Source organism: Ursus americanus, chromosome 2, assembly GCF_024610735.1.
Source record: "Ursus americanus isolate L20-20 chromosome 2, mUrsAme1.1.p, whole genome shotgun sequence".
Taxonomy (NCBI): Eukaryota; Metazoa; Chordata; class Mammalia; order Carnivora; family Ursidae; genus Ursus; species Ursus americanus.
In genome coordinates, this window is record NC_142128.1 from 98,069,556 (window position 1) to 98,097,402 (window position 27,847).

A 27,847-nucleotide genomic window follows, 5' to 3' on the forward strand; every position below is an offset into this window, starting at 1 on the left:
GTTGTTTCTTATTCAAAGATCTGATACCAAAAATAGATGGAAAGGAGGTTGCAGCGCCATATATGAGAAACATTTTTTGGAGTCAGTTAACAGTTTCTCCTGAATACGCCCTCAATCTCTGAGCTTGCATTTGTGTCCGTGTGTGTAAAATGGAGGTGATCTCCTTTCTCAGAGTGGTTGTAAGGACTGCACAAGAGGATACAGATGTCCATAAAGTAGGTACTCAAAAAAGTTCCAACATTTCATAGTGGGAAGAAAGAGATTAACACTATTTAAAAAGCCTTTCCTAACAGATACTCAATACCTTTATTGTAGAGGGAAAGATTATCAAAATACTCTCAAAAGGACAACTCTGAAATGCCAGTTCTGTTCTTAAAGGACTCAAAACTTTAATGGTGTTCACATCATACAATCAGGAAGTAGAACCACCCCTCAAAAAAGAAAAAAAAGCAAAAATGCCAAGATCTTCTCCAACTACTTTTTTACTATGAAACAGAATTTTCTTACAAATTAAGTAGTTTTTACAGTGGTGACATTTTCATTGATGTGATCTGTTTTAATTACTGTAGTCAGAAGGGAAGTTGGGCCTGTTATTTTTCCAGAAATTGAAAAAAATACCATCATTAAGATAAGGAAGAGAAAGATTTGTATCTATCTTTCTGGGACATGTAAGGTGAGAGTGCAGTCTCACAGTTGGAGAATTTGTGGATATTGCTGGAGGAATTGGAGATGCTCTCTAGCAAGCGGGTAATCCCTCTTCCCCGAACACTGCTGTTTTGGCCAGAAATTCTCACCCCAGATGGTTGGTCACCTAAGGATACTGGAAATACAAGAAGAGAAATGCAGCAATTTTATGGTTTTATTATATAGAGATCCCTTGATGGACTCTTATCCTACTGTAGACCTTTCATGAATAGGACAGAGATTCTTAGGAAAGGAAAACAGACCCTCAGAGCAAAGGCAAAAGGCTGAACAAGAATATTTTTTGGTTTTAGCCCCAGAAACCTTAATTGAAGTTCTTCAGGCGCCACTTGAAATTTCATGTCCCTAGCTTTTAAATTTTCCTATCTGCCCAAAGACATCACAAAACTATAAAACTACAGCTGCTACAAGCTAACAGGCTTTATTTTCAATGCCTTGAACAAAAGTCTGGAGGCTAAGTTAAATTGTATTAAAGTGATACAAAAATGTACATATCCAAATGGTTTAAGGTGCTAATAATGCCAAATCAAACTCTCAATTCAACCAGGTCCTATATCTTAAAGCTAATTTAGAGCACCTGTTTAAGTACCATACCATACCCTACGCTTGCTGAGGTGCGTTCTTAGGAAACAGAAGATGCTTACCGGTGGGTGTGTTTGGTCTTTGTTCCTGATTAGAAGGGTTGAAATGAGAAAATCCCGGACTCTCAACCCTTAGCTTCTGTAAGTAACAAAGAAAAATACAAGGGAAAAGAAGTTTTATTTCTTATCAATTATTGGATCATCTACTTTGCTTTCAAATTATTCTTTATAAAATATCAACTAACACCCATTTTCCCAATGTCTAATTAACTTTTGAAGAGTAATGCTGTACAGGGAAGCAGAAAGTAGTGTCTGGAGGGGAATTACAGGGTCAAGAGAGGGTTATTTTTAAAGATGAGATTATAGCATGTTTCCTGGTAAGAAGGATTCGGAACTGAGAGAAACCCTGATGACGCAAGAAAGAGAAGTAAATTGTTGGAGCCATCTTTGAGCAGGTTAGAGAGTAAGATCTAAAACACAAAGACTGGTCTTAGCAGGAGCACAGACAATTCATGCATTAAGACAGGAGTCAAAACAGAGTACATGGTAGATGCAGTGGGAGGAATACGTAGAAAATCTCTTCTGACTGCTTCTATTTTCTCAGAGAATAGGAGGCAAGGGCATCAGGTATGTCAAACAAGGATTGAGTCTGAAGTGAAAGGAGGTGAGACGTAACCCCAGGAAACTGGGAGACATGGACAACTGACGGTGTTCTACTAAGGACTCACTTGAAGTTGGTAGTGATATTTCATAAGACCAGTCAGTATAGGTAGTTTCTTTTCAGCCCCATTTAGCTTCATGAGTATAGAACAGAGTAGGTGGAGAGTTATAGTTAATCCGGGTTAATGTCTGTCAACCAACTACTGACTGTATCAATTATTTATTCTATTTTGGGGGTTCCCTTTTTATTGTTTTATCAACTATTTTTAAATACCAACATTTTACTTATTACCTCCTACGTTCCAAGGCAGAGTTCTTGGCATTTTTATATACCGTTGCATTCAATCCTACAACTACTAGCCCTTATTACTGTTCTGTTTTACAGATAAAGAATCAGCACAGAAAGTTCAAATAACTTGCATACAGTCACACAGACTATATGAAGAAGGCCTGAAATCCAATTCAGGAATTCTAACTCCAGAGTCTATACTCTTGGCTGCTATGTTGTTAGTATTATATAGAGGCCTACTAATAAATAAATTTCATGGAGGGAAGAAAGGTAGGGAAATTAGATAGCTTTTGACCAAATCCTGAATCAGGTCTTATACATTCTTGAATATTTTAAATATTTATATTATCTACATTCAGATTTTAATTTTTGAGATGAATTTTGGATATGATTTGTATAAAGACTAATTGCTAATGCTAATTTTCTCAAAACTTCACTAAATATATAAAAAAAATACCAGTAAGGAAAAAGATTAATGCAACTGGGTCCAACTGGATTAAGAAGTGTTCGACATTCCAGGGGTGCCTGGGTGCCTTCAGTCAGTAAAGCAGCCAGTGGACTCTTGATTTCAGCTCAGATCAAGATCTCAGAATCCTGGGATGGAGGCCGGCCCACCCTGGTCTGGCTCTGCGCTCAGCAGGGATCCTGCTCCGTTTCTCCCTGCCCCTCCCCCTGCGTGCTCTCTCAAATAAATAAATCTTTTTTAAGAAGTGTTTGACATTCCATAAAGGATTTAAAATAATGTCTTAGAAAAGAGAACCGAAGTCCTGATCTTTAGCTATTGTTGACCAGGACCGCACTGAGTAGCACATATAAAGTCATCAGTAGCTCCTAAAAGTCAGTTCTTTACCTGGTAACGCCCCGCATCCAGTACAACCATTTTGGGTGTCACGCTATTGCTGGCCTCATAATCTTGAAGTGGTACATGAGTCTCTGTGAGCTGGATTCCAAAGAGAGTAGCCAGAGAATTACTGATGCAGTATCTTTAAAAGGAAATAAGAAAAGCTCATTATCAGAATCTGATCTAATTTATTCTAAAATGATTCATATTTTTAAAATGTCTAATATAAAGAAAAAGCATGTAAGATATACTGTTCTAAATTGGGGAAAAAAGAAATTTAGAGATTTGGAGAAGAAATGGGAATGGGTAGCGATACGCATCATAAACTGGTCATTACTGGTAAGCAATATTCTGATTAGCAGATAAAATTTCAGGTTCATTATAAGGGAACAGGATTAAGAGTAAAGATTACCAGAATTCTCAAATGTTTAAGGCTGGCAAAGGGCAGCAACAGAAATTAGGCTACCACTTTAAAAAAACTTATTTATCCTCAGAACCAACTGTAACCAGCCACGGAAAGGGACCACCACAGCACCCAAAGATCTGAGGCTCCAGATGCTTTCACTACAAAATGAGAAAAGTGTCTATATTTTTGAAGTACTTTAACAAGGAAATGCTGTTGTTAATGATATTAGGGAATTTCACATCCTACAAGGAAAATTTTCAGTAAGTGCTTCTGAAAGGTCACCCAAATTACTCAGGTGGTAACTATACCAACAAGTATTACATGGACAGAATAATAAAAGTAACATGAAGTTTAAAAAAACACCAACCCCCTCCTCAAAAAAACCAACCCTTTGTCTTAGAAGAGAATTATGGAAATGGAGGTGAAAAGTGTTTAACCCCATTTGCAAAAGCAACAGCAACAGCAAACAAAATGGCAAAGAACCCAGTGCAGAATACAGCATCACGAAGAAATGTCTTTCTCCAACTTACGCAATTTTCTTGCAAACAGCTAAAGCACAGAAGAGAATATCGTTTTCTTCATGCCACTTGCACCTGTACAAAAAAAGGACTTTAATATCTTTAATGGCAGCGCACTGCTTAAAGATTTTTATATGCCAGCTAACTTACCTAGTTAAAATCATTTAAGAAAAACTGACGCTATTACTCAAAGATGAAGGTTTCTCATTTAACCAATGAAAAATAGATTTTATTTTTCAATAAAAAAGATTTAAAATGTTATCTCCTCTGATGCAAATTCATGATGCTATGCAAACCATACATAACTGTAACACATAAATTCTACCTTGAAATAAAAGGAGTGTTACAGAGACGCATTAATGACTATGGTTAACATGCAGTTGTTCCACAACTGTTTACTAAGTGCGTACTTCTTTACCAGGTATTGTTCTAGGCACTAGGGATACAGTATTGAATGAAACATGGGCTCATGGGCGTGGAGCCTAGTTTAAAAAAAAAAAGAAGAAGAAAAAGAGTGAAACACAGAAACTCTTACCCACACAAAACTTACTTTCTAGTAAGGAAGACAGATCAAAAAAGATGTAGACATAATACACAGTAAATTAGATAAAGACAAGTTCTAAGGAGGAAAAAAATACAAAGACAAAAAAGATGATATGAAACATTAGAGAGGTGACATCTTAAATAAGGCAGCCAGGAGAGGGACCACCAAGAAGCTGATGTTTGAGTGGGGACCTCAGAAGGTGAAGGACTGAGAGGGACTGACGAGCCACATATTTTTACAACGGAAGCCACTATAAACCTGTATCTTCTCACGGAGCATAGCCTATTCAGACTCAACAGTACTACCTGCATAATTCAAAGTTTGCCTGAACCTAGCAGTGATCGTTTAAAAATTACAATCATGCTAAACAATAAGTGTAAAATATCAGTTATCTACACTTAAAGTTATTTAACTGAATGGAAGACTACCTAAATGTTAGATTAAGAATTTCTCCCGCCGGGGGCGCCTGGGTGGCACAGCGGTTAAGCGTCTGCCTTCGGCTCAGGGCGTGATCCCGGCGTTGTGGGATCGAACCCCACATCAGGCTCCTCCGCTATGAGCCTGCTTCTTCCTCTCCCACTCCCCCTGCTTGTGTTCCCTCTCTCGCTGGCTGTCTGTATCTCTGTCGAATAAATAAATAAAATCTTTAAAAAAAAAAAAAGAATTTCTCCCGCCGCCTTTCTAAAAAGTGATTCAGTAAATAGGATTCATAAAACTTTCAACCTAAGCCTATGAAACTATTTCAACCTATTACTAAGTGCGTACTTCTTTACCTAGTTTAAAAAAAAAAGGAGGAGGTTAGGTTGAAACTAAGCCTATGTTCTTACATATGCACACAGAATCAAGTAATAAATTTCCAGTTAGTTTGGCTCCTCTTCCAAAATTAAACCTCAAGTTCAGTACCTCATATACACATTTCCATCACAAATCATATTTGAAATAAAAGCAACAATTGAAAAACCAACAATGCATTCCAGGATTAAAAACATACTCAAGAACAAACCTATGGAAATCTGATCCCAGGGAAAAATGCCTCCAAACCTACAGTTACACTGTTAAAAATAACATGGTTTTCATCTGTTTTTGTTTTTATTTTAATTCCAGTTAGTTAACATACAGTGTAATATTAGTTTTGGGTGTACAACTTAGTGATTAAAAACTTACATACATCACCTCGCACTCATCACAAGTGCACTCCTTAATCCCCACCACCTATTTAAGCCATCTCTCCATCCCCCTCCCCTTGGTAACCATCAGTTTGTTCTCTATAGTTGAGAGTCTGTTTCTTGGTTTGCCTCTCCCCGCCCCCCCCCCACCATCATTTGTTTCTTAAATTCCACATATGATGAAATCATATGGTATTGGTCTTTCTCTGAGATTTCTTCTTGGTTCTCTTCCCCAAAATCATCCCACAAATCCCCCTAAAATAGGAGTGTATTTTCTAGTAAAAGAAGATTCACTCTAAAAATCTGTCGAAAATCAAAACTGCTTCGTTCACTTTGTTAAGCTATTAATATTCACTTTGCAGCCTCAAATCAAGGCCTAGTTTTGACACATCTTAGATGGGCTTCTTTTATGAAATTCCACCCTGAAGTCATAAGGTCACAAGTGAGTCGGCTCTTTTGGGTAAATCTGTCCAACACTATCTCATTCACTCAAATGATGTGTGGCATAAAGGCCTTGACACCCCTCTTTTCTTATCTCAAAAAGTCTCGATAATCTCCTTTCCTCCTATTTCAGCATTAAGATTCCTCCTTCGTTTCAAGGATAACCCAGCCTTTACCTTGCTCAGGAATCATGACCACCTGACAGCTACAGACACCCTACACTATAGTCAAATGGAGTCACTAGTTTCTCTTCAACAGTTTCTGTGCTTTCAGTCCTTTGAGTCACTGTTCAGGCCATTCTCTTCTCTTGGAGGGTCCTTCTTTCAACCTAAATCTCTGCTCACAGAAATTCTATTCATCTTTCCAAGAGAACCATTTACCCCATTAAGTATTTCATATATTTTTAGCCCTTACCCTGAAGTGCTTTCTCCCTGATGTATCATATCCTTTGAAACACCTAGGAGTTATCAGAAATTATCATATACAACTCCAGTGTCTTTACTGTTCTTGTCAGACAGGAGGCACTGAGGGCTAGGACATGCTACTCTTTCCCATATTTCCCACAAAAACTCGTCACAGGCCTTATGTACCAGTGCTGCCCAAATACTGGTTAAAAATTAAAAACTCGGGGCGCCTGGGTGGCACAGCGGTTAAGCGTCTGCCTTCGGCTCAGGGTGTGATCCCAGCGTTATGGGATCGAGTCCCACATCAGGCTCCTCCGTTATGAGCCTGCTTCTTCCTCTCCCACTCCCCCTGCTTGTGTTCCCTCTCTTGCTGGCTGTCTCTATCCTGTCGAATAAATAAATAAAATCTTTTAAAAAAAAAATTAAAAACTCAATAAATTGGGCCAAGAAAAAACAATTCTAAAGTGACATCAAAATATAAAACTGCACCCCTTAAAACTACTATTGCTGGGGCTTCTGGTTTAAAATGCATAAATTTATCTCCTCTTGCTCCCAGCACTCTACCAAATGACAGTCAAAGAATAAAGATGGTAGCAGCCCACGATAAAGGGACAACAGAAAGAGGCCTCCACGGAAGAGAGTTTAACAAATGTGTAGGATACAGAAAGCAAACGAAGCCATGGTAACTAAGGAGGCTAGACAAAGGAAGTCACAGCCTTCGGTCCTCACAGAGCTGGCTGCACAAGGGGAGATCTGCCCACCAGAAGTCAAAAGAGGCACTGAACAGATGCACTCGTCCCTGGCCAGAGAACAGAAGTAAGACAGGAAGCTGAACTTCTGAACAAAGAATGGTCAAGTTCCCTGGCCCTGTACAAAGAAGTAAACTGTTCTTAGGAGAACCAGGCAGCAAGAATGGATGTTGGTACCTTAAGGCAAAGCCCTCAATATTGTGGCATTTAGGATTCTGTCTCAGCTTGACATCTAGCTCCCTCATCTGCTTCCCCTGTAGTAAAGCCCAGCTAGTTGATAATGCCCACCGAACACAGAGCACTTAGTCAGCTTTGCAACCCGATTTCTAAACATGAACATAACCAAGGACAATCAGACATTCAAAGAAAGGATGCAACACAAGACAGGAGCACCACAACTCACAACCTCAAAGAATGAGACAATCCAGAGAACAAAAGCAAACAAACATCCCTGCCCCACCACCAAGTACCCCAATGAGACCTGTGGAATTATTGCATCTATGATCCTAGTTTTCTTCCTCATATCTTCAACCCAAATCAGCACAGATGATGGCAATGACAATCTGTAACATGATAGTAACTGCAGGTTGAGGGGTACTGAGACCTCCAAAAGTCAGCCTCTGCCAGTTTTAAAATGTCAGAGCTTGTCTGGGCTCTGTGCTGGGTCCTCTTCTTTTCATGCCCTCTGCCAAAGTGACCTCATCAATATGCTGTAAGACCCACTAAAGCAGAAGACTGGTCTCTCTTCATTGTATTTTCAGTGCCCAGAATGGTGCCTGGCACACAGTGAAGTGAATGCTGGCATTATCCAAACCTTTTCACTGAGTTCTGGGCCAGGACCACCAGCTGCCTGCTTGTTATTTCTAGATCTTCCCTCACCAGGGCCTCAAAACATTCTAAACTTGCTCCTCTCTCTCTTCCCTGTCTACAAACCTAAGCATGGTCTTTATTCCTTTTCAGTCTCCCTTCTTGTATCCAGTCCATCAGCAAGGTCTACTGGTTTTTATACCCAGATGAAATCTACTTATTCCTCTCCATTTCTACTGTCACCCCCCTCCAAGCCATTTCTTGCCTAGAGAAATAGTCTAATAGTTATAGACTGTACTTCCTTTTTTGCCCCTTTTCAATATATCCATTAAAAACTCAGGAGAGCTTTTAGAAATCTAATCAAATTCTGTTAATTTCCTGCTTGATTAAAATCCCTTCCTATACCCCCTAAATACAGAGAACTGATGGTTGCCAAAGGGGAAGCGGGGGGATTGGGGAAAAAATTCCTTCCTGTAGCTAAGAAGGTCTATGGGGCTTATGGTCCTTGCTTATTTCTTCAACCTCACCTTGTGTATTCACCACTTTGCTCACTACCTTCCAGTCATACTGACAACGATTTCTAGTAAACACCAAGCTTTCACCTCCAGGCTTTAGCACCTCTCTGCTCAGGATGCTCTTCCATTTTTCACACAGCTGCATCGGTCTCTTGCTTCAGATCTCAGTTTTAATGTTACATCCTCAAAAAAAAGTCTTGACTATTCTAGAAAGTAGTCCTTGTACACACTCTTCTCTGCTAAAAGAGGAAGAGTATCCTATTGATTTCCTTCTTAGCACTGGTCACAAATTAAAATTACCATTTTGTTATTTACTATAAGTTTCGCTTTCCCATTAAAATGTTCGCTTCAGGGCACCTGGGGGCTCAGTTGGTTAAACGACTGCCTTCGGCTCAGGTCATGATCCTGGAGTCCCAGGATCAGAGTCCTGCGTCAGGCTCCCTGCTCATTGGGGAGTCTGCTTCTCCCTCTGACCTTACCCCTCTTGTGCACTCTAATAAAATCTAAAAAAAAAAATTTTTTAAATGTTAGCTTCATGAAGGCAGAGACCACATTAATCTTGTTCACCACTGTACCTTCAGCACAGTGCCTGGGACAGAGGAGATGCTCGATAAATACTGGCTGATTAAATAAAAGCTGCCTTATTTCATCCATAGGTCACACACAGTGAATTAATTCAAAGACAATTATGACAAGAAGCAACAAGGAGAATGGCAGATCTATAAAAGTTATAAATATGATGACCAGGATAGTCATCAATAGCCTGTTTAAGATTCTGATACTCACTTTGTCTGTTACCAATTTCACCAATACCTACCCATTTCACCTACCCATTTCTCCTAAAGCTAGAGACAAAAATTTACTACAAACTTTAATGTAAATGCAGAAGTTTAAGAGAAGTGTTTGAAATGAGCCCCATCTGCTTATATTAACAGATTCCAACAATAGTTTCTGTTGGCTACTAAACCCAATCTCCCTCCTAAAGTGCTATATATTGGAATCTTACATTAGGAAGCTCAGGAAAAGGCAGATCCATCCTGATCTAAGCGGTTTATTACCGAGGTGCTTACAGTACTACGTAACAGTTTCATCATGAGCAAAACCCACGGTGCAGCCCGCAGTGTCTTACACCAAAGCGACTCTTGCTGCGGCCTGTACTTGTTCAACTGAGCTCAACACTATTTCTTCGATTTTAAAACATGGGTTTTTTTTTTCACATTTTAGCTGAAGTTGGAATGCATCTTACAATTGAAGGTATTTTACAATTGCTATTGGTCAGCCTAGAATTAGTTGCATTGCCTGACCATGTACAAATCTGCTTGTTTTTGATGATAAACAACTGTAACTCATTTTAGTCAATAAACCATTTGAAGATTATTTGAGAAAGTATTGGTTTGTCTCTGAACACTTTCTGCTGACATCATCTGGTAAGATCAAGAAAGAACCAGCATCAAAACTCACAGAAAAGGTGTTTGTCAGTGGCAAAAAAGTATTTTAATAGACTGGCATATAAATACACATAACTGTTATGTAGGTATCATTCTAATTCATTTCATTCACTTTCTTTGTAGAATAGTCTATTCTGTACCTTTTTTCTCCTAGTAACCATACATTTTATCCTTCCCCTAAAATTATTTTTCATTTTTTTTATTTGCAGTATAGCTGACAATGTTACATTAGTTTCAGGTGTACAACACAGTGATCCCACAAGTCTATACATTACACTATGATAACAAGAGTAGCTACCATCCGTCATCATACAACAATATTACCATACCATTGACTATATTCCCTATGCTATAATTTTTTTTTAAAGATTTTATTTATTTATCTGAATGGGGGGAGCACATGCATGCACAAGCAGGGTTGGAGAAGCAGACTCCCCGCTGAGCAGGGAGCCTGATGCGGGGCTTGATCCCAAGACCCTGGGATCATGACCTGAGCCGAAGGCAGACATTTAACCGACTGAGCCACCCAGGCTCCCCTATACTTTTCTTTTTTTTTTTTTTAATAATAATTTTTTATTATGTTATGTTAGTCATCATACAGTACATCCCTAGCTTTTGATGTAAAGTTCCATGATTCATTACTTGCGTATAACACCCAGTGCACCATGCAATACGTGCTCCCCTATACTTTTCATCCCCAAAACTTATTCATTCCATAATTGGAAGCCTGTACTTCCTACTCCCCTTCAGCCATTCTGTCCATCCCCCACCCACCCCTCTGGCAACCATCGGTTTGTTCTCTGTATTTATGAGCCTATTTCTACTTTTGCTTTGTTTTTTAGATTTCACCCATAAGTGGAATCCTATGGCATTTGTCTTTGTCTCAGTTAGTTCACTTAGCATAACACCCTCTAGGTCCATCCATGTTTTGTAAATGGCAATATCTCATTCTTTTTTATGGCTGAGTAATATTCTAGTGTGTGTGTGTGTGTGTGTGTGTGTACACATATAACATCTTTTTTTTATCCATTCATCTACAGGTGGGCATTTGGGTTGTTTCCATGTCTTGGCTATTGTAAATAATGCAATAAACATAGGGATGTATATATCTTTTCTAATTAAGTGTTTTCATTTTCTTTGGACTAATACCCAGTAATGGAATTACTGGATCATATGGTATTTCTATTTTTTATTTTTTGAGGAACCTCTATACTGTTTTCCACAGTGGCTGTACTAATTTACATTCCCACCAAAAATAAACAAGGTAAAAAAAAACCTCTTGATTTCCAATGGAGTAACTTCTCAAGTTCACACCCGAGCCTTTATATGGCTTTATAGGGGTGTGGAGTGCACAAAACACTGGGGAGAGACAGAAGGGAAATAGCCTACGATTAAATTATAATGATTCTACAATGAGAAGATCTGTAAATATTCAGAATCTTGATAGATCACAGCACTGACCACAGCAAAGAAACTTAAAAGTGCCTTTAAGGCTCTAGGAGGCTGTCTGGAAGGGAGGGAGAGAGAAGAGTCATTTAAAAACTGTGTGGAGGGGGGAAAAAAGCAAAGGGGAAGGGGAAAAATTTAGGATTTTTCAGGACAAAAGAAAACAAAGAAAAATGGGAAGCCCCACAACCACACCCCTGCCACCCTGAAAGTACTCAAAGAAACCAGTTTGCTACACTGACAGAAGAGGGAGCCACTTGAACTACGAATCCCAAACCTCCCCAAATCACCAGCCCTGTCCAAGAAATACAAAGGAACATACCTCCATTTACTGAAACTCCCACAAGAAAACTGAAAATGAGACTCCAAACACTCTAGCTGATAAAGCCTCCCCCCTCACCTTCTTCCCCTCCCCGCTAAAAAACCACGAAGGGAAAACTAACATAACACTCTTGTGTTGAATTAAATAGCCTCAAACAAGAATTTTAAGATATGAAAACATGCCCTGAATGAGAAATTTCAAAAGAACAGGAAAAAAAAAAAAAAGAGTTGATGAAACTCTGGAAATAAAAATTATATCAGAAAAGAACTAAATTACATACACATGCTGGACTCCCTTCGGAAGAGAAATTAAATAGAACAGAACTAATATCAAACTCCCATCAAAGACAAATCTCCAGAAATAAAACCTGATTCTGCACACTGAAAGGGTTCACCGAACAGCTGAGAAAACGGACCTGCAATAATACACTCAGAGAAATGTCCTAATAAAACTATTAGACTTAAAAGAGGAAAAAACATTCTTAAATTCTCCAGGCAAAAAAAGATCAAATAACTTAAAAGACCAAGAGAATTAAATGAGCAAACTTCTCAAAAGCAGCACACAAAGACATACAACAGTACAGCTGTATTTTCTAGAAACTCAAGGAAATAAAAGTCAAATAAAAAGTTTTCAATAGGCAAGAACACGGGGACTACTGGTTCCCAAGAGCCCTAATCAATCTACCAGATCAAGATTCAATTTTTGTTCTGTAAAGTCCACAAATACCATAGTAACTAGCTTAAAACTACAGGAGATATAATGAAACATAGAAATGCAATAGTAACAGGAAAATTTTAATACACCATTCTCAACACATGACAGATCAAGCAGACAGAACTCAAGCAATTAAGACTTTTTTTTTTAATAACTGGAAGTGTGTACCTCTTAATCTTCTTCACCTATTTAGCCTATCTCCTCACCCACCTTCCCTCTGGCAGCTACCAGTTTGTCCTCTATAGTTAAGAGTCTGTTTGGCTTTTTGTTTGTCTCTTTTGGTTTTTAGTGTCCACATAAATGTGAAATCATGGTATTTGTCTTTCTCTGACCTATTTCACTCAGTATAATATAGACATAAGAAAGACAATTATCATACGGTTTCATTCATATGTGGAACATAAGGAATAGCACGGAGGACCATAGGGGAAGGGAGGGAAGAGAATGAGAAGAAATTAAAGAGGGAGACAAACCATGAGAAACTCTGGACTCTGGGAAATAAACTGAGGGTTACAGAAGGGAGGGGTGTGGGGGGATGGGGTAACGTGTGGTGATGAGCACTGGGTCTCATATCCAACTAATGAAACTTATTCTCAGGTAGTTCAGAAAAAGAAACAGTGTATATACATCTTGAGAAAAAGTTATAAGAATATGTATTAATAATTAGGGAATTTGAGAGAATGTTATATAGAACATTACTGTACTATTCTTGCAACTTTTCTATAAACATGAAATTATTTCAAAATAAAAAATACTTTCAATTTATTTCACTTACATATTTCTTATATGTAAGTCTAAGAATTCCATGTAATAAAACATGTTTAATAATATTCTTTCATCAGCACAAAAATTCTAAGTGATAAAGCACCATGTCAGTGATTTGGTAGTGTGTTTTGTTTTTAGTTGTAGACAAAATGACAATGTATCAGACAATCAATGGAATCTTACTATTCAAGGAAATGATTCTGAAGTTTCATAGGAAAATACTGCCTGTGATGAAAAAGGAAAAACTAATCCTGCCATATTTCCCCAGTTCAAAAAGTCAAAATCACTATTACAAAATCACCATAAATACCTTGTGTTGCTAGAATAATCCCACATGGCCACATCTAGGAGGCTCCGAACCCAGGTTTTAGAGGGCTCCTTAAGAAATTTTTGCTGGTAGATCCCCACTACAAGATCTTCTACAGTGAGAAGTTCTAGATTTTGCCTGATTTCTTCCATTGGTAAATAGAAAAAGACAAACAATTACTGAATTTAGGCACACAGAACTATATACCAAACTGGAAATACAGATGTTATTGTGCACTTCAACGGTGACCTAGTTTTACTTACCTGATGCCTTTGCCATATGCCTCAAGCACCAGTTGACTCTGGCTCTGTCATCAGACTGGAGAAGGGAAAAAATTTACTTGTATTTTCTCCTACACTGAGTTAATTTTAATCAATTGCTGTCCTTTCAAACTGAGGAGGTGGGGGTGGCAGGAAGGGAAAGACTAAAGAGTTTGTGACAACTAAATGAGAACCATAAAAAAGAGCAACATGTATTTTAAAAGACTACTGCTTTTAATAACCAGTTACATTTATAAAGCAACGGTAACAGACTCTGTGAAAAGCAAAGGGAATCTAGGGTAGGCACATGAAGAAACCAATGTTCAGAAAAAGATAAGGTAATCTGTTTATGGTTACACTTAAATAGTAAGGTTAAAACCAGTTCTTCAACTCCTAGCTAAAAGCATTTAGACAAAATGAAGAATAGAGCTCTCAAAAGATTACAAAAGAGGGTCAAGAGATTGCTACAAAAACAGTTCTGAATAAACAGTAATCTCACTTAGAAGGACAGGTGTACAGATTAGAACACACTTTTTTCAGAGTAAAAAGATACTGAGAAGATATTTCAGCAGGAGAAACTAAAAACATGAGATCAAAATAGAAATACATTCAGCTTTTGCAGTCTTCAGAATCCCTCTAATACCACAGAAATCATTCTACCTAATCACATTCAAAACAATTCAGAATGAACATGTTTTAGCTCACACAGCTAACATACAAGCACATTTACTTTCTTTGGGTACCTTTCATGGATGTTTCAGTATCTAAGTGGATGCCTTAAAAAAAAAATTCTTACAATGAATTACCTTGCAGTAGATAGGTGGCCAGTTTCCTGGGTTTGGGTGAATAAACCTATAAAGGTTTTTTAACACAGTTGCTTGGTTATGCCCAGATTCAAAGTTTGAAATAGGAATCTTGTGACTAGAATCACCTGAAGGGAATAAAAAGGAGGAAGGAGTTCAAAATTTGACCAAGACAAATATTACGAAGTAGGTAAGGAAGTAGGGGTACAGGAAGACAGCACTGGTAACTCATAGTTAAGCACTTGTACCAAGCCTAGTTATGGTTAGGTACTTTCTATAATTTATCCCATAATCTTAGGCGATAGGGGATACACACATATTAGAGAAGACACAACCAACAATCACAGAAGTTAGCGCAGTAGGTTAATAGTTGGCAAGCAATGGAGCCAGGACTCAAATCTATGTTTTCGCCATTCCCATCTTCCTTTCATAAATGTTTTATATATAAGGCTGGAGAACTTAATAGCAATAACTGCTTCGTAAAAAGTTGTATGATTAAGATTTCCACTTCCAGTTTAAAAAAAAATGGACAAAGTAATTCAGACCAATTTCCCACAGAAATCTCATACATCTGAGGATATCAAGAGCACATACCGTAGCAAGAAATTATTAGATCCAGATGAAAGAGAATACAGAAATCCAGAAAGGCTCTCCAGAGAGTCTAGCTTTGGGGGCAACTTTGTCCCTGCAGTTATTTGCCAATTCCAGAAGAGGAAACTGAATAGCTGAGAAGTGTGCTTTTGACAGCTTTTGGGACCTGGTTTGCTAGGCCCGCAGTTATCTAGCAAAAGCAAACCTAAATCCTCTCTGGATGATGGGAACATCGTTGTAAGACTCAAATTACTTTAAAATCATTTTTTCAGTGTGGCAGGGAAAAGGGCAGACGGGAAGGTGGGAGAGGAGAAGCCTGAGAAACTAAGGTAAGCTGGAGCCTCTGGAGTAATGGAGGGGGAATTTCCAGTTGCAGTGCTGAGAAGCGAGCAGCTGAAGAAGCAGCTTGCAGACCTCCCAACAAAGCCTACAAAGATCTCCAAGTCTGGATTTGCCATGGTAGTCAAACGACAGAGAAAGCCTCAGCCATAACCATCAAACTTGAATCAAATAAGCCTAAAAAAACTGTTTTAACTCTTGCTCCAAAAACCTTTTCAGCAGCAGCTTTTTTTTTTTTTTAAGATTTTATTTATTTATTTGACAGAGATAGACAGCCAGCGAGAGAGGGAACACAAGCAGGGGGAGTGGGAGAGGAAGAAGCAGGCTCATAGCGGAGGAGCCTGATGTGGGGCTCGATCCCATAACGCCGGAATCACGCCCTGAGCCAAGGGCAGATGCTTAACAACTGAGCCACCCAGGCGCCCCTCAGCAGCAGCTTTTTTTTTTTTTTAAAAGATTTTATTTATTTATGTGACAGAGAGACAGCCAGTGAGAGAGGGAACACAGCAGGGGAGTGGGAGAGGAAGAAGCAGGCTCCCAGCCGAGGAGCCTGATGTGGGGCTCGATCCCAGAACGCCGGGATCACGCCCTGAGCCGAAGGCAGCCGCCTAACGACTCAGCAGCAGCTTTTAACGAAGAGGAAAACAGTGAACCAGAGGAAATGCCTCCAGAAGCGAAGATGAGAATGAAGAATATTGGAAGGGATATACCTACATCAGCAGGACTAACTCCTTCAATAAAGGAAAGCATGGTTTTTCTGATAACCAGAAGCTATGGGAGCAAAATATAAAATCTTGTCTTGGAAATGTCCATGACCAAGACAAAGGATATGTTTTGAAACTGGAGTGTGGAGTGGGTGTTAAGTTAAAAGGAATAGTTTCCTTTTGTAAAGAATGGTAAAAGAATATCCTTGGAACCACCTCCCCCCCTTTTTTTTTAAGATTGGGTGGTGATACACTAATAAATAAGAGTTTGAAATTAGAGTTAATTTATGTTTTGTATTCAGATTTCAAGGCATTTGTTAATTTGTAGTATCATGTGATTAGTTTCTAAAAGGTTACAGGTAATAAAAAAAATCAGAAATGGTACTTTTCTAAGAATTGCATATTTTTTTAAGACACAACTATTAGCACATTAAAAGGGAGGCAAAAAGTTATTGTGTATTTAAACTGCAAGCAATTACTCTTAACTCCCTTATTATAACCTACACTGGCTCCCAGGAATAGCCTTATATAGAGGGAGTACTGTATTGGGAGGAAAATGTTACTGGAGTATATTAAATTAAAATACAGTTTTCCTAATGGGCATTTGTTTTGTTTCAAGTCATCATAAATGAGGTATTGCACTGCTATCAGTTGGTACAGATGCTTAGCTCTTGAAAAATTTTTTTAAAAATTTTATGTAGACTGTTGCATATTTGAAATAGCCCACTTCACCTTAATGGGTCTTGTCTACCTTCATTACTCTTCAAAGACCGTTTGCTACCAAAGTAAATCAGTATCTTGAATGTGCTTCCCTTGGTTTTTGTTATTAACTAGTTCCTGTAAGCATTTCCACCAGATCCAAGGCAAATCACAAAGAAGCTCTTTTCAAATACAAACCACCACCAAAAATTTAAATGTACGTATAATAAATATTTGGCTGGGGTTTTTTTTTAAGGTAGAACCAAAAAAGCAACACTGTATGAAGATAAAAAGGAGAATGATGTACTTTCTGTAACTCTGTTAAAGCTTAAGTTATTAACTTGTGAAAGGGAATTTGATTTGGACTTAATACAAGAATTCTTATTTTAGCCCAGTAATAGGATTTGAAGTGTATACGTATTAATCAATGGCCTCTCAAAAAGTACAGTTTAGGTACTGAAGGACCAAACTAAAATGCATCTTTAAACATACCTTATGGAATCTTTGACCACATATATGTTGTTAGATCTATGTATTGTAGGGTTTTAAAAAACTTTTTGTACATGAAATTTTTTCATGTGATAAACACATCTTTAAAAGCATAGTCACAGATAAAAGAAACATACAGTATAATGATTTCCTTGAAAACTCCTGCAGTGTTCAATCTGGAGGCAGCTTCAGACTATCTTATTGGTGATAGCTACTGGCTGAGCTCTTTTAATAGGTAATAGAGAAGCAACCTGTATATATTCTTAATACTTTATTTGCATTTAAGTTTAGAGTAAGCCCCAAATAAAACAATGGAAATGTATATAAAACTATCAGTTCTTACATGATTTAATTATATCAAGATATATGAATTTAACTTGCTTTAATGTAAGCAGACTTTCCGCTTTTATCCATTTTACTCTTTACGTTAAAATAACAACCCTCTCCTACATGTTCTTTTCTTGACTCAAATGAAATATTAACCTAAGGTCAAGATGGGAGAGAAATGACTGAGATCAAGGTCTTTACTAAAATACCAGTAAATTTGGGGCACCTGTATGGCTCAGCTGGTTAAGTGTCCAACTCTTGATTTCTTTGGTCATGATCTTGGGGTCCTGAGATTAAGTCATGCTGGGCTCCATGCTCAGCAGGGAGTCTGTTCAAGATTCTCTCCCTCTCTCCTCCCTCCTCTAAAATAAATCTTAAAGGCCAATAAATTTGTCATACTAAAGAAAAAAAATCATTTTTTTCAGTCTATATGAATAACCAGGTGCATGAAGAAAGAAGAATGAAAACCAAACCAAATTTGGTAGGAAGAGATCCAAAGGTACTCCAGCAGCTGAAGTTATTCAGCACAGATTTTAAATAATCATGCTTATATCTGAGGAGGTCAAATTATGAATTTTAGCATATAGTTAAAAAAAAGGATACAGAAGAGTTCAATTTCTGATAATTACAGACTAGAGAAAAGCTGAACAAATCAAACACCTGCTTGAAAGCACTGCAGAGACAAAACTGCAGTAAGGAATTAGGGGTCCAAGACCCTGGAGAGGGAAAAATGCTGGAGAGCTTGATTCTGGCATTTGGGTTCACTGGTAATTTGGGCATTTACCAAATCTCGAAGAGGAGATTTAAAGTCTGAGAAAATGAGCAGTTTTCAATAGACCAGACTTGTAAGAATTAAAAATATTACTTCACGGGCACCTGGCTGGCAACATGGGTGGAGCATGTGACTCTTGGTCTCTGGGTTGTGGGTTCAAGTTCCATGTTGGGTGTAGAGATTACTTAAAAATAAAATCTTAAAAAAAATCTTACTCCAGTATTACTTGAATATTTTTAAATTACATACTTAATATATACAATTGTCTTCTGGCTTCCATTGTCTATGCTATGGAGTCAATTACAAATTTCACAGATGGTCCTTTAGTGGTCATCTGCCTTTCCCCCTTTTTTAGAGATCAACTAGAAATAGATGGGACTCTTAAAATATGTGAACCCAATTCTGTATTATCTCAATCCCTAAAACTGAATTAAGGTACTCTGAGTAGGCTAGTGACAGCAGCTTTCTGCCGGAATCAATCATAATTTTTTTTTTTTTTTTGGAGAGGAATAACAAGTTTTCCTATCTACTGTCCTCACTCAAAAATAATCAGACATATGAAGAGATCTGATACCTTGACTGAACATCAAGAGAACCAACAGATCCAGAAAGAAGACCTCTATAATAAGGTTATCAGTCCTAAGACTTAAAATGTTCAGGAAAATAAAAAATATCGATAATTTCAGCAAAACCATAAAAAAAGAACCAAAGGTAAATTAAAAAAACTAAAGACACATTCTCTAATCCATGTTAGAATGGCAAATAAGCTTGGTAACAAAACTAGGTAAGATTAATCTCAGTCTTTAACATGATTGCACAAATCCTAAAACAAAGTATTAGCAAACCAAATTCAGTGACTATATTGGGTTTAGTGCTGGAATGGAATGTTGGTTTAGCATTATCAAGTTACCAGATGAACAAAAGACACAAATCACGTGAGACACAGAAAAACCATTCATTATAATGTGCAACTGGTATCTCTAACCAAACTGGAATAGAAAGGAACTTCTTTACCCTGATCAAGAGTGCATACAAAAAATGAGAGAAGAAAAAAGAAACAAAAAGCAAACAGCATATTCACTGGTGAAACATTAGAAACTAGAGTCCCTAGCCAGCACCCTAAGACAAATTTTTAAAGTTTTAAATAAAAAATTTGTGTAAATTAGAAAAAAGTCATTTCACAGATATGACTACATAAGGAATGTACTAAAAACTCAATTATAGTTTAGCAATGGCTGGACAAAACTAAAATACAAAAGTAAATAAAATATAATTTTAAGAGATCTCACTTATAAATAACAAAATGTATAAGTCATAAATTAAACGATATTAAAATCATTGTGAAGAAAATTTAAAGTATTGTAAGGCATTACAGATCTAAAAAATAAGAGTAGACCCCTGCTCACAGATAGAATTACGTGAAGCTGTCAGTCTTCTCCAAAATGATCTGGAGATTTAAGGTAATCCCAATCTAAATTTCAACAAAGCTTTCTGTAAAGCATGATACTCTGACTTTAAATTGTATAGAAGAGCAAAGGGTCAAAAATAACGATGATGTTCCAAAATAAAGTCAAGGAACTTGTCTAAGTATTAAAATATTGTGTTCCACGGTATGGATACCAAAAACCAAGCAGAGCAACAGAACAAAATAAAAGATACCAAAAAGACCCAGGCATCAACAGAAATGTGGCACTGCACACTAAGGACCAAACTGATTATTGAATAAATGATGCTGAGGCAACTGATTATCTACATGGGAAAAAAGATGAAAAAGATCCCTATTTCACACCATATAGAAGTCAATGCCAGGTGGATTAAGAACTTGGATATGAAAAACAAAACTTAATAAAAACTATCCTTTATGGCCTTCAGGTAAAAGAGGATGCTTAAAGAAGACACTAAAACCCCTCAAAACATAAGGGAAAAGACTGATACATTTACTAAATTAAAAATAAACACTTTCATTCATTAAAAGACACCATAATGACAATAAAAAATACAAGGCACAAACTGAAAATAGGTATCCGCAATTAAATCAATAAGCAGATACATAATAAAATTCCACAAACAAACATGAAGGACAACCCAACAGAAAAATTAGGAAAAGGTAATACTGAGTTAAAAAAATACAGGTACAGAAAGAAGCACACAATGTTAATTATATAAAAGTTCAAAAAAGCAAAATTAAATACATAATTTAAATAAATATGTATTCACAGGATGCCCGGGTGGCTCAGTTGGTTAAGCGTCCAACTCTTGGTTTCAGCTCAGGTCATGATCGCAGGGTAGTGAGTTTGAGCCCCACGTCGGGCTGTGCACTGGGCACAGAGCCTGCTTAAGATTCTCTCTTTCTCGGGGATGTACTGTATGGTGACTAACATAATATAATAAAAAATCATTATTAAAAAAAAAAAAAAAAGATTCTCTCTTTCTCTCTCTGCTCCTCCCCTCCATCCCCCCAACTCCCACTCAGGCGCACTCTTTCAAAAAAACCAAAACTATGTATTCACAATAAAACTATTCAGGAAAAGAAAGGAAATGACTAGCACAAAATTTCAAATAGTGTCTCTCTTATAAAGAGGGAGGGGGATGCAATTAAGGAGAGATATAATGACCTCCAATGATAGCACACTGCCCTTATTTCTTCGGCTGACTGGGGAATGCCCTGCTGTTCATTAATATTCTTTATAACTTAAGTCAATGTTACATTCTTGGCGTATGAAGATTTTAAAAGCTGACAGACCTTTTGTACAGGAAGCTGAAAGCAGTTTTTAAAGCTTTGCTTGTTTTAAAGCAGAACTTCTCAAGGAAATTAAGCAGTAAGATGGACAGAATCAGAGCTCCCGTGGTTAAAGTGGGGGAGAATGAGAAGGACCAAAGACCTCCTATCCCCACAAACTCATACAGAACCTGAAGGACCCTTCCAAGAAAAACATGGCAGTGAGGTGGGGAAATCAATAGATTCCTTATCAACACCTCTTCAAAACCTGAACTTCTTTGATTCTGATGTGCTAAACCACGGTGCCCATCCATGAAGTGCTCCCTTGAGTTCACTTACGCGTATTTCATAAAAGGCCAGGTAGCACAGGAGCACTTGAAAGATCTGCATGCACATTCCTTAGCTTCTACTCACTCTGCATCCACATGTAAACTTGCTCCAGTGTACTCGTCTATGAACCATGATCTTTTCCTAAGCATCAGGTTGATTACACCAGCATCAGCATTTTTAGTGATGTTAACATAGCCATCACTCTAATACAGTCATTTATTTATCTTTTTTAACTGGCATACCTCCCAGGGTTATCAAATTGGCAATTTAAAACCTGTCTAAATTGCCGAGCTCCAAAGCAGCTCACCGATGAGCTTTCCTGAATGGTGTTAAATTAGTTTGAAAAATAAATTAAGAAAACATTCCTAGAGTCTTTAATAGGTTTCTGTTAATCTGGTTAACTTGAAAATGTTGTAAAAATACGCCTTAAAAACTTTTTTTAAAATCAAGTATTTATCAGAACCAAAACAATCAACAGTAAGTCCAGTGGCACTCTCACAAATTAAGAGTCTGGCAAATAGCAAGGATTCCAACGCACTCGATAGATGAACCAACCAGAAACAGCTTAAGTAAAAATGAAGTTAATTCACCAGCTAAGTTTCTATTTTTGTCTTTCCACCAGCTATTTCGTGAATAACCTCAGATGATGTAACACGTGGGGGAGATTAGCCAGGTTCACACTTCAAAATCTACAACAGAATTTTTCTTCTGTATTATGTTTTTCATTCAAAGCTATAAAGGGACCAACTAAAAAAAATTTGCCCTTACCTTGTTCCACATTCTACTGCCCTGATCCCAGGCAAACAAAAAAAGGTCTAGTACGTATTTTTTATTAAGACCAGAAAAAACTCAAAGGACATAACCAAAAGGGACTCTAAAATATTCTCTTTATAAAGAACAGCATTATAAATATAACAAAATACCTGCTTGTTATGGCAGATTTGAAAAACTTATTTCTAACTTCAAACACTTCTATTAGGCTAGTTGTTTACATTTTTAAGTAAAAAACAAAACAATGATACTTTTGAATATAAATTAAAAATAAAACTATTATCATGATTTTCATTATAACCAGAGAAAACTGGTTAAAACCTAGTTCGTAGAAGAGTTTAGCTCAGAGCTTAGGTAATACAGTCATACCCTTCGGTATCCCACAAGTCTATTTAATGTTTTTAAGGATCACATACGCCATCTACCATTTCTATGACGATTCTCCAACAATAAGGTGATTCCTCCCCCGATTTATGTTTTCTGTGTCCATGTAAAGCAGTAAGTCTTTACCAGTTAGATACACATTCAATGCCTATTATTCTACCCCATTCCCTTATACTTACTTGCAGCCTGACAATGAAAGCGAAATCCTCGTGGAATTTCACCTGTAATACAAAATATTTTGTTGAGAGAAGCTCTCTGGTTTTACTATAGCCATATGCCATAGGATGACCAAGTCATAACACAGGTAGGTAATGGCTGTTGCTACGTGAAAATACAAAAAAATTAAACCTTCATAGAGGTTGTTTTTTTTTTTAACCAAAGGAATGACATTAAAGAATATTGGTATATTGTCTAAACTACTTTAAAAAGGAAGTTACTCCTTACAGAAAAGAAATAGTAGGTACAGAAAACTTGTTTAGGGAGTCTTAGTGAGGGGTCCGTGAGGCCCTTAATATAGGGCCTCATGTACACATATCTCACCAAAAAAGAAGAAAAGTCTCCAAATTCAATCTTTTTGATGTTTTACAACCATATGAAGAAAAGCAGTTATTTAATTTATCCTAAGCAACAGCTCTCACAAGTGTGAGTAGGATGATTAGTTTCTCTGTCATCAAAACATGAGAAAAAGCGCTGGCTTATTCTAATGAATTTTAAAGCGACTGACAAAACTAAAGATGAAGTTCTTCTTTCCCCAACCTCTACCCCTACACTCTTCTCCTTATATATATCTCCTACTTGCCTTTAAAGGTACACTGGTCCTTGAACTACCCTCCTGGGAACCTAACTGAATCCTATGTCTTCATTACTACTTGGTTTGCTGGAGTGGAATAGCCAGAAGAGATACTGAGAACATCTGAGAGACTACTAAGAATTAGGATATTTCCATACCTTCGCCTGTATTCCTTAGAACAGTCAACAATAGGTATTATTCTCACTTTACAGATAAGCTAATAAGTTCAGGAAGGTTAATAACTTTGCTCAAAGTTACAAAATAACAGCAGGTTAAAATCTAGTGATCTCCGAGGTGAAGGATGGGTTAAAGAAAAAAAAGAACAAAGGCTCTTTTAGAAAATTCCAAGATGTAAGGCCACAGGGAAGCGAATAGGCTACACATATTTTAGGCATACTATCCACCCAACTCTAATGCTTTCTTGAGGCTAAAAGCTTAAACTAAAAAAACTCTGTGTAAACACCTAGTTCTTAACAATTTTTCAACCAATTATGATGAAGTCTTATTACACTTTAAGAATTATACATCAGCCCTTAAGAAAACAAATACTGTTAAATAAAGTCAAGATTAAATGCATACTGTTTAAGATCTAGCATCTAGGGGCGCCTGGGTGGCGCAGCGGTTAAGCGTCTGCCTTCGGCTCAGGGCGTGATCCTGGCGTTATAGGATCGAGCACCACATCAGGCTCTTCCACTATGAGTCTGCTTCTTCCTCTCCCACTCCCCCTGCTTGTGTTCCCTCTCTCGCTGGCTGTCTCTATCTCTGTCGAATAAATAAATAAAATCTTTAAAAAAAAAAAAAAGATCTAGCATCTACTCACTCTGACTACTTACCGGGATTTATAAAACTGTGGAAATCTGCCATAATACCTCCTTGGAGAGAATATTTAACACAGCCTATTTCACAAGGGAGGAAGCGCTGTTCACAATGAGGAGGTAGCTCACCATGGCTAAAAATGTTCAAAAAATAAAAAATGCCTCCAAGGAGAGCTAAAAAATAAATAAATAAAAAGAAGAAAAAGGTAAGACAACACAAACAGTTGAGAGTTTACTCCTCAACAAAAGCAAAAGTTTTAGAACCATTTTTCTTGTGTTCCTATAATCCTAAGAGCTGGAAAAGAGAAAACTAATCATCTGTACCAGGTAAACTAATCAAAATTTTTATAATTACACTTATCAAGAATTACAGTGGTAACCACTCTGCATGAAGCAACAAAATTATTCAAACTTGCAGCCAGCTCTACATAACTTAGCTAAACATAAGCCCTGAATTTTAGGAATGACTTAAGAAAAGCTGTGACCCATATTCAACAAATACAAGAGGTTTGGAAAATAAAGCCAAGTAGAATCAGTATAGAAAAACTCTGATATAAACTATGGACAATTTAGGTCACTCTTCACTTTTTAGCAATATACACAAGAACACCGATAAATTCTCTAAAGGAAGAAAGAAATATGAGAATGTGTGAAGGGCCTTATTTAACAGGATTGGCCACATTTAAGACTGTTAAAAGTTTATTAATCTTCAACAAATTCAGAACACAAAACAGCCAGAAGGAATAACAAGGACTCTCATTAGCTAAGTTCTTTTCTAGGCTAGCTCAATAATTCAACGTCTTTATAATTTAAATGTATTTAAGAGTCTAGCTAAAAACACTTAAATCTAAGAAATATATTTAGTAACATATAAAGTGGTTATTAACCAAGAGACCAGGTTTTTGTATAAAACAAAACAAAATCTCTCCACTGTTATTTCAACAAATGCAAATTACCCCAGCTTTTACAACGATAGCACCACCATATTTCAACACTTGTAGTCAATTATTCTGAAATGCAGGATCAAAATGAACAGAACACTGATCAATATATCATAGTGTTTTGAGCACCCACATTTATCTTAGCGTTCTGCTTTTAGGATTACTCTACCTTGATCACTTTTTAGAGACAAATTTGACATATCCGGGGGTGAAACATTCTGCCTTGGTACAAGCATGCCTGGCTGCTTCAGTGGAGTAGAAACAGGTTTCTAAAGAGGAAGAAAATAATTGATCACATACTCACACTCTTAGGGGGCACTTTACACAAATACTTAAATTTAACAAAAGAACTGAAAAACAGTTCACAGATTACTTCAGTAACCTCTGTAGGCCAATGAGCCCGATGAGTAAATAAGCACGTATTTGTCAGGGACACCAACATCCAAAGGCAGACAAGGGCAAAATCTATAAATATTTCTGAATCAAAAGGTGAGTGGTAAACAACCAAGTCAACTATCGCTGAGAACGATGTGCCCACCACTGATAATCTACATGAATCCCACCGAGTTACATAATACACGCCAGCCCGGTGGCCAAAAGAACATCATTCGACAAAGCACTCTAATTTGTTTTTCACTTAAAGTAAAAAGCCAATCATGCTGACTTCAAGACTCCATGAGGGACGTATACGACACGGCTTACATTTTGTTTAAAAAAAATATATATCAAGGATCCCCTGTATAACTAAGAACCAATTCAACCGATTAGAGCTTCTATTCAAACATACATTTACAGAATAAAAATCTCTCAAACCTAAAGCAAGCAAAGCTCTCTTGAATTTCAATCCAATGCTGACAGTTTAAAGAATGGACTTTTACTATGTAAGAATGGAAAGCACACAGAGGGAGGGGAAAGAGTCCACAATTACACTGAATTTTCCTGATACAAATCAACAAGAAAATTTTTATTTAGTACTTTATCATTCTACTACACATAAATTTACCCAAATCAGCTTTATTCAACTGTTACCTATAAGGCACACTAACATTCACCAGCATGTGCAAGTTTTGTTATTTCAATATTTTAAACACAACGGCTTGCCTGGTTCTGGGTGTCATTGAAAAAGAGAGAATGGTCCAAGCTACTTTTAAACATAAAAAAAAAGGAGGGGCCTTTAATTATAAAGGGGTTGAAAGGAACCCTTAGAGATCATCTAGTACAAACCTTAAAACCCAACACTCTCATCACTGATCATGGTTTATTGGTTGCAGGTTTCCTAATAAGGATTCCCCCAGCCTTTCACCACCAAATAATGACGACATGTGCTCTAGTTAGAGAAACTGCTGGCTTTTTAACAGGCATTCTGACACCAGGAAAAAAAAAATGAAAAATTCTTCTTTGCACTAGACTGAATCACCCACTAGTCCCCCCCTTGGCATTCAGCCACTCACTCATCCAGCACTTAGTGAACATGCCCATGTTCCCGACAGGTAGCTGCTCTTCCCACGCTAACTTTACCTGCTTCTCTGGAGGCCCAGCTTCTTTTACCTGGGCTGCTCTCCACTCTCGAGCCATTTCTGCATATTTCTCCTTTTCTTCCTCCCTCAAAAGCTGGGAGACATTAAAGGGGGTTGAGAAAGGAGAGAAACAACAGTAAGGACCGAGTGCCCTTAGGCCCCAAAAGCAGAAGCCTAAACATTGTAAGTGGTTTGGTTTGCCCTAGGGCGGGAACGCGTGGCCTTCCTTTCCCTCCAGCAGGGGGCACGGGGTCCCTGGTCTCCTTGAGGCCTCTTTCCTTGTCGTCTCGCCCTTGCACTTGCCCAACTGCCTGGTCCACCCCCTGGGCCCCCTTGCCCCCCCCCAACACCCTCCCGTCTTACCGCCCAGTCAGCAGAGCAGTAGGGGATGGCATCAGCTACGCGAGCCACAGGAAGGCCTCGCCTCCGTAGGTCGGGGATCTTCTCCTGCACAAAGAAATAGTACGCATTACGGCTGGTCCTGCGGTTTGGCATGGCGGGCGAGGCCAGGATTCGACGACCTGAGCCAGAGACACCACAAGCCGCCGGCGCCCTCGCCGGGCTCCCGCCCTTAGTAACCGCGGCAAGCGCCTGCGCGCGAAGGCCTGCAGCACGCAACCAATCAGGGCGCAGTGCGCAGCCGCATTGACCTCGCTGGGAGAAAAACAGTCTGAGACGGACTCGTGGGGCGGTGGGGGTGGGGTGGACGGAGGGGAGCTTGGTCACAGGCTCAAAGCATTCTGATTGGCTGGGATGAGGCGTTGGTGGGGGAGCGGTCACGTGGGCGATTTGGCGCAATTCCTGTACATTATTGCGTAATTTGTGTCAAAGCCGGTAGAGAAAAAGAGGATGAGAGAGTGGTTGAAGTTCCTTCATGTTTTATAACTGTGAAAGGCCAACTCTGTGCCAAGCACTGTGGAAGGTGTTGGGTGGTGCAGTGAGGAGCGCGAAAAACACGATCTTTTCCCTCG

General features: G+C 38.1%; 1 protein-coding gene and 1 pseudogene across 1 annotated transcript; one reads left to right on the plus strand and one right to left on the minus strand.

The window, feature by feature from the left end:
• Window positions 1-540: 540 nt before the first annotated feature.
• MAEL (maelstrom spermatogenic transposon silencer) lies at window positions 541-27,404 on the minus strand. The gene is made up of 12 exons (XM_087866590.1): window positions 27,240-27,404; window positions 26,878-26,970; window positions 25,529-25,628; window positions 24,437-24,592; window positions 22,993-23,034; window positions 14,692-14,816; window positions 13,889-13,943; window positions 13,629-13,770; window positions 4,010-4,072; window positions 3,083-3,215; window positions 1,347-1,422; window positions 541-820 (listed from the first exon to the last, which is right to left on the minus strand). The coding sequence occupies exons 1-12, from the start codon at window positions 27,369-27,371 to the stop codon at window positions 624-626; spliced, it is 1,314 nt and encodes a 437-aa protein (XP_087722716.1). The 5' UTR covers window positions 27,372-27,404; the 3' UTR covers window positions 541-623.
• LOC123790970 (PEST proteolytic signal-containing nuclear protein pseudogene) lies at window positions 14,948-16,518 on the plus strand (annotated as a pseudogene).
• Window positions 27,405-27,847: the final 443 nt, after the last annotated feature.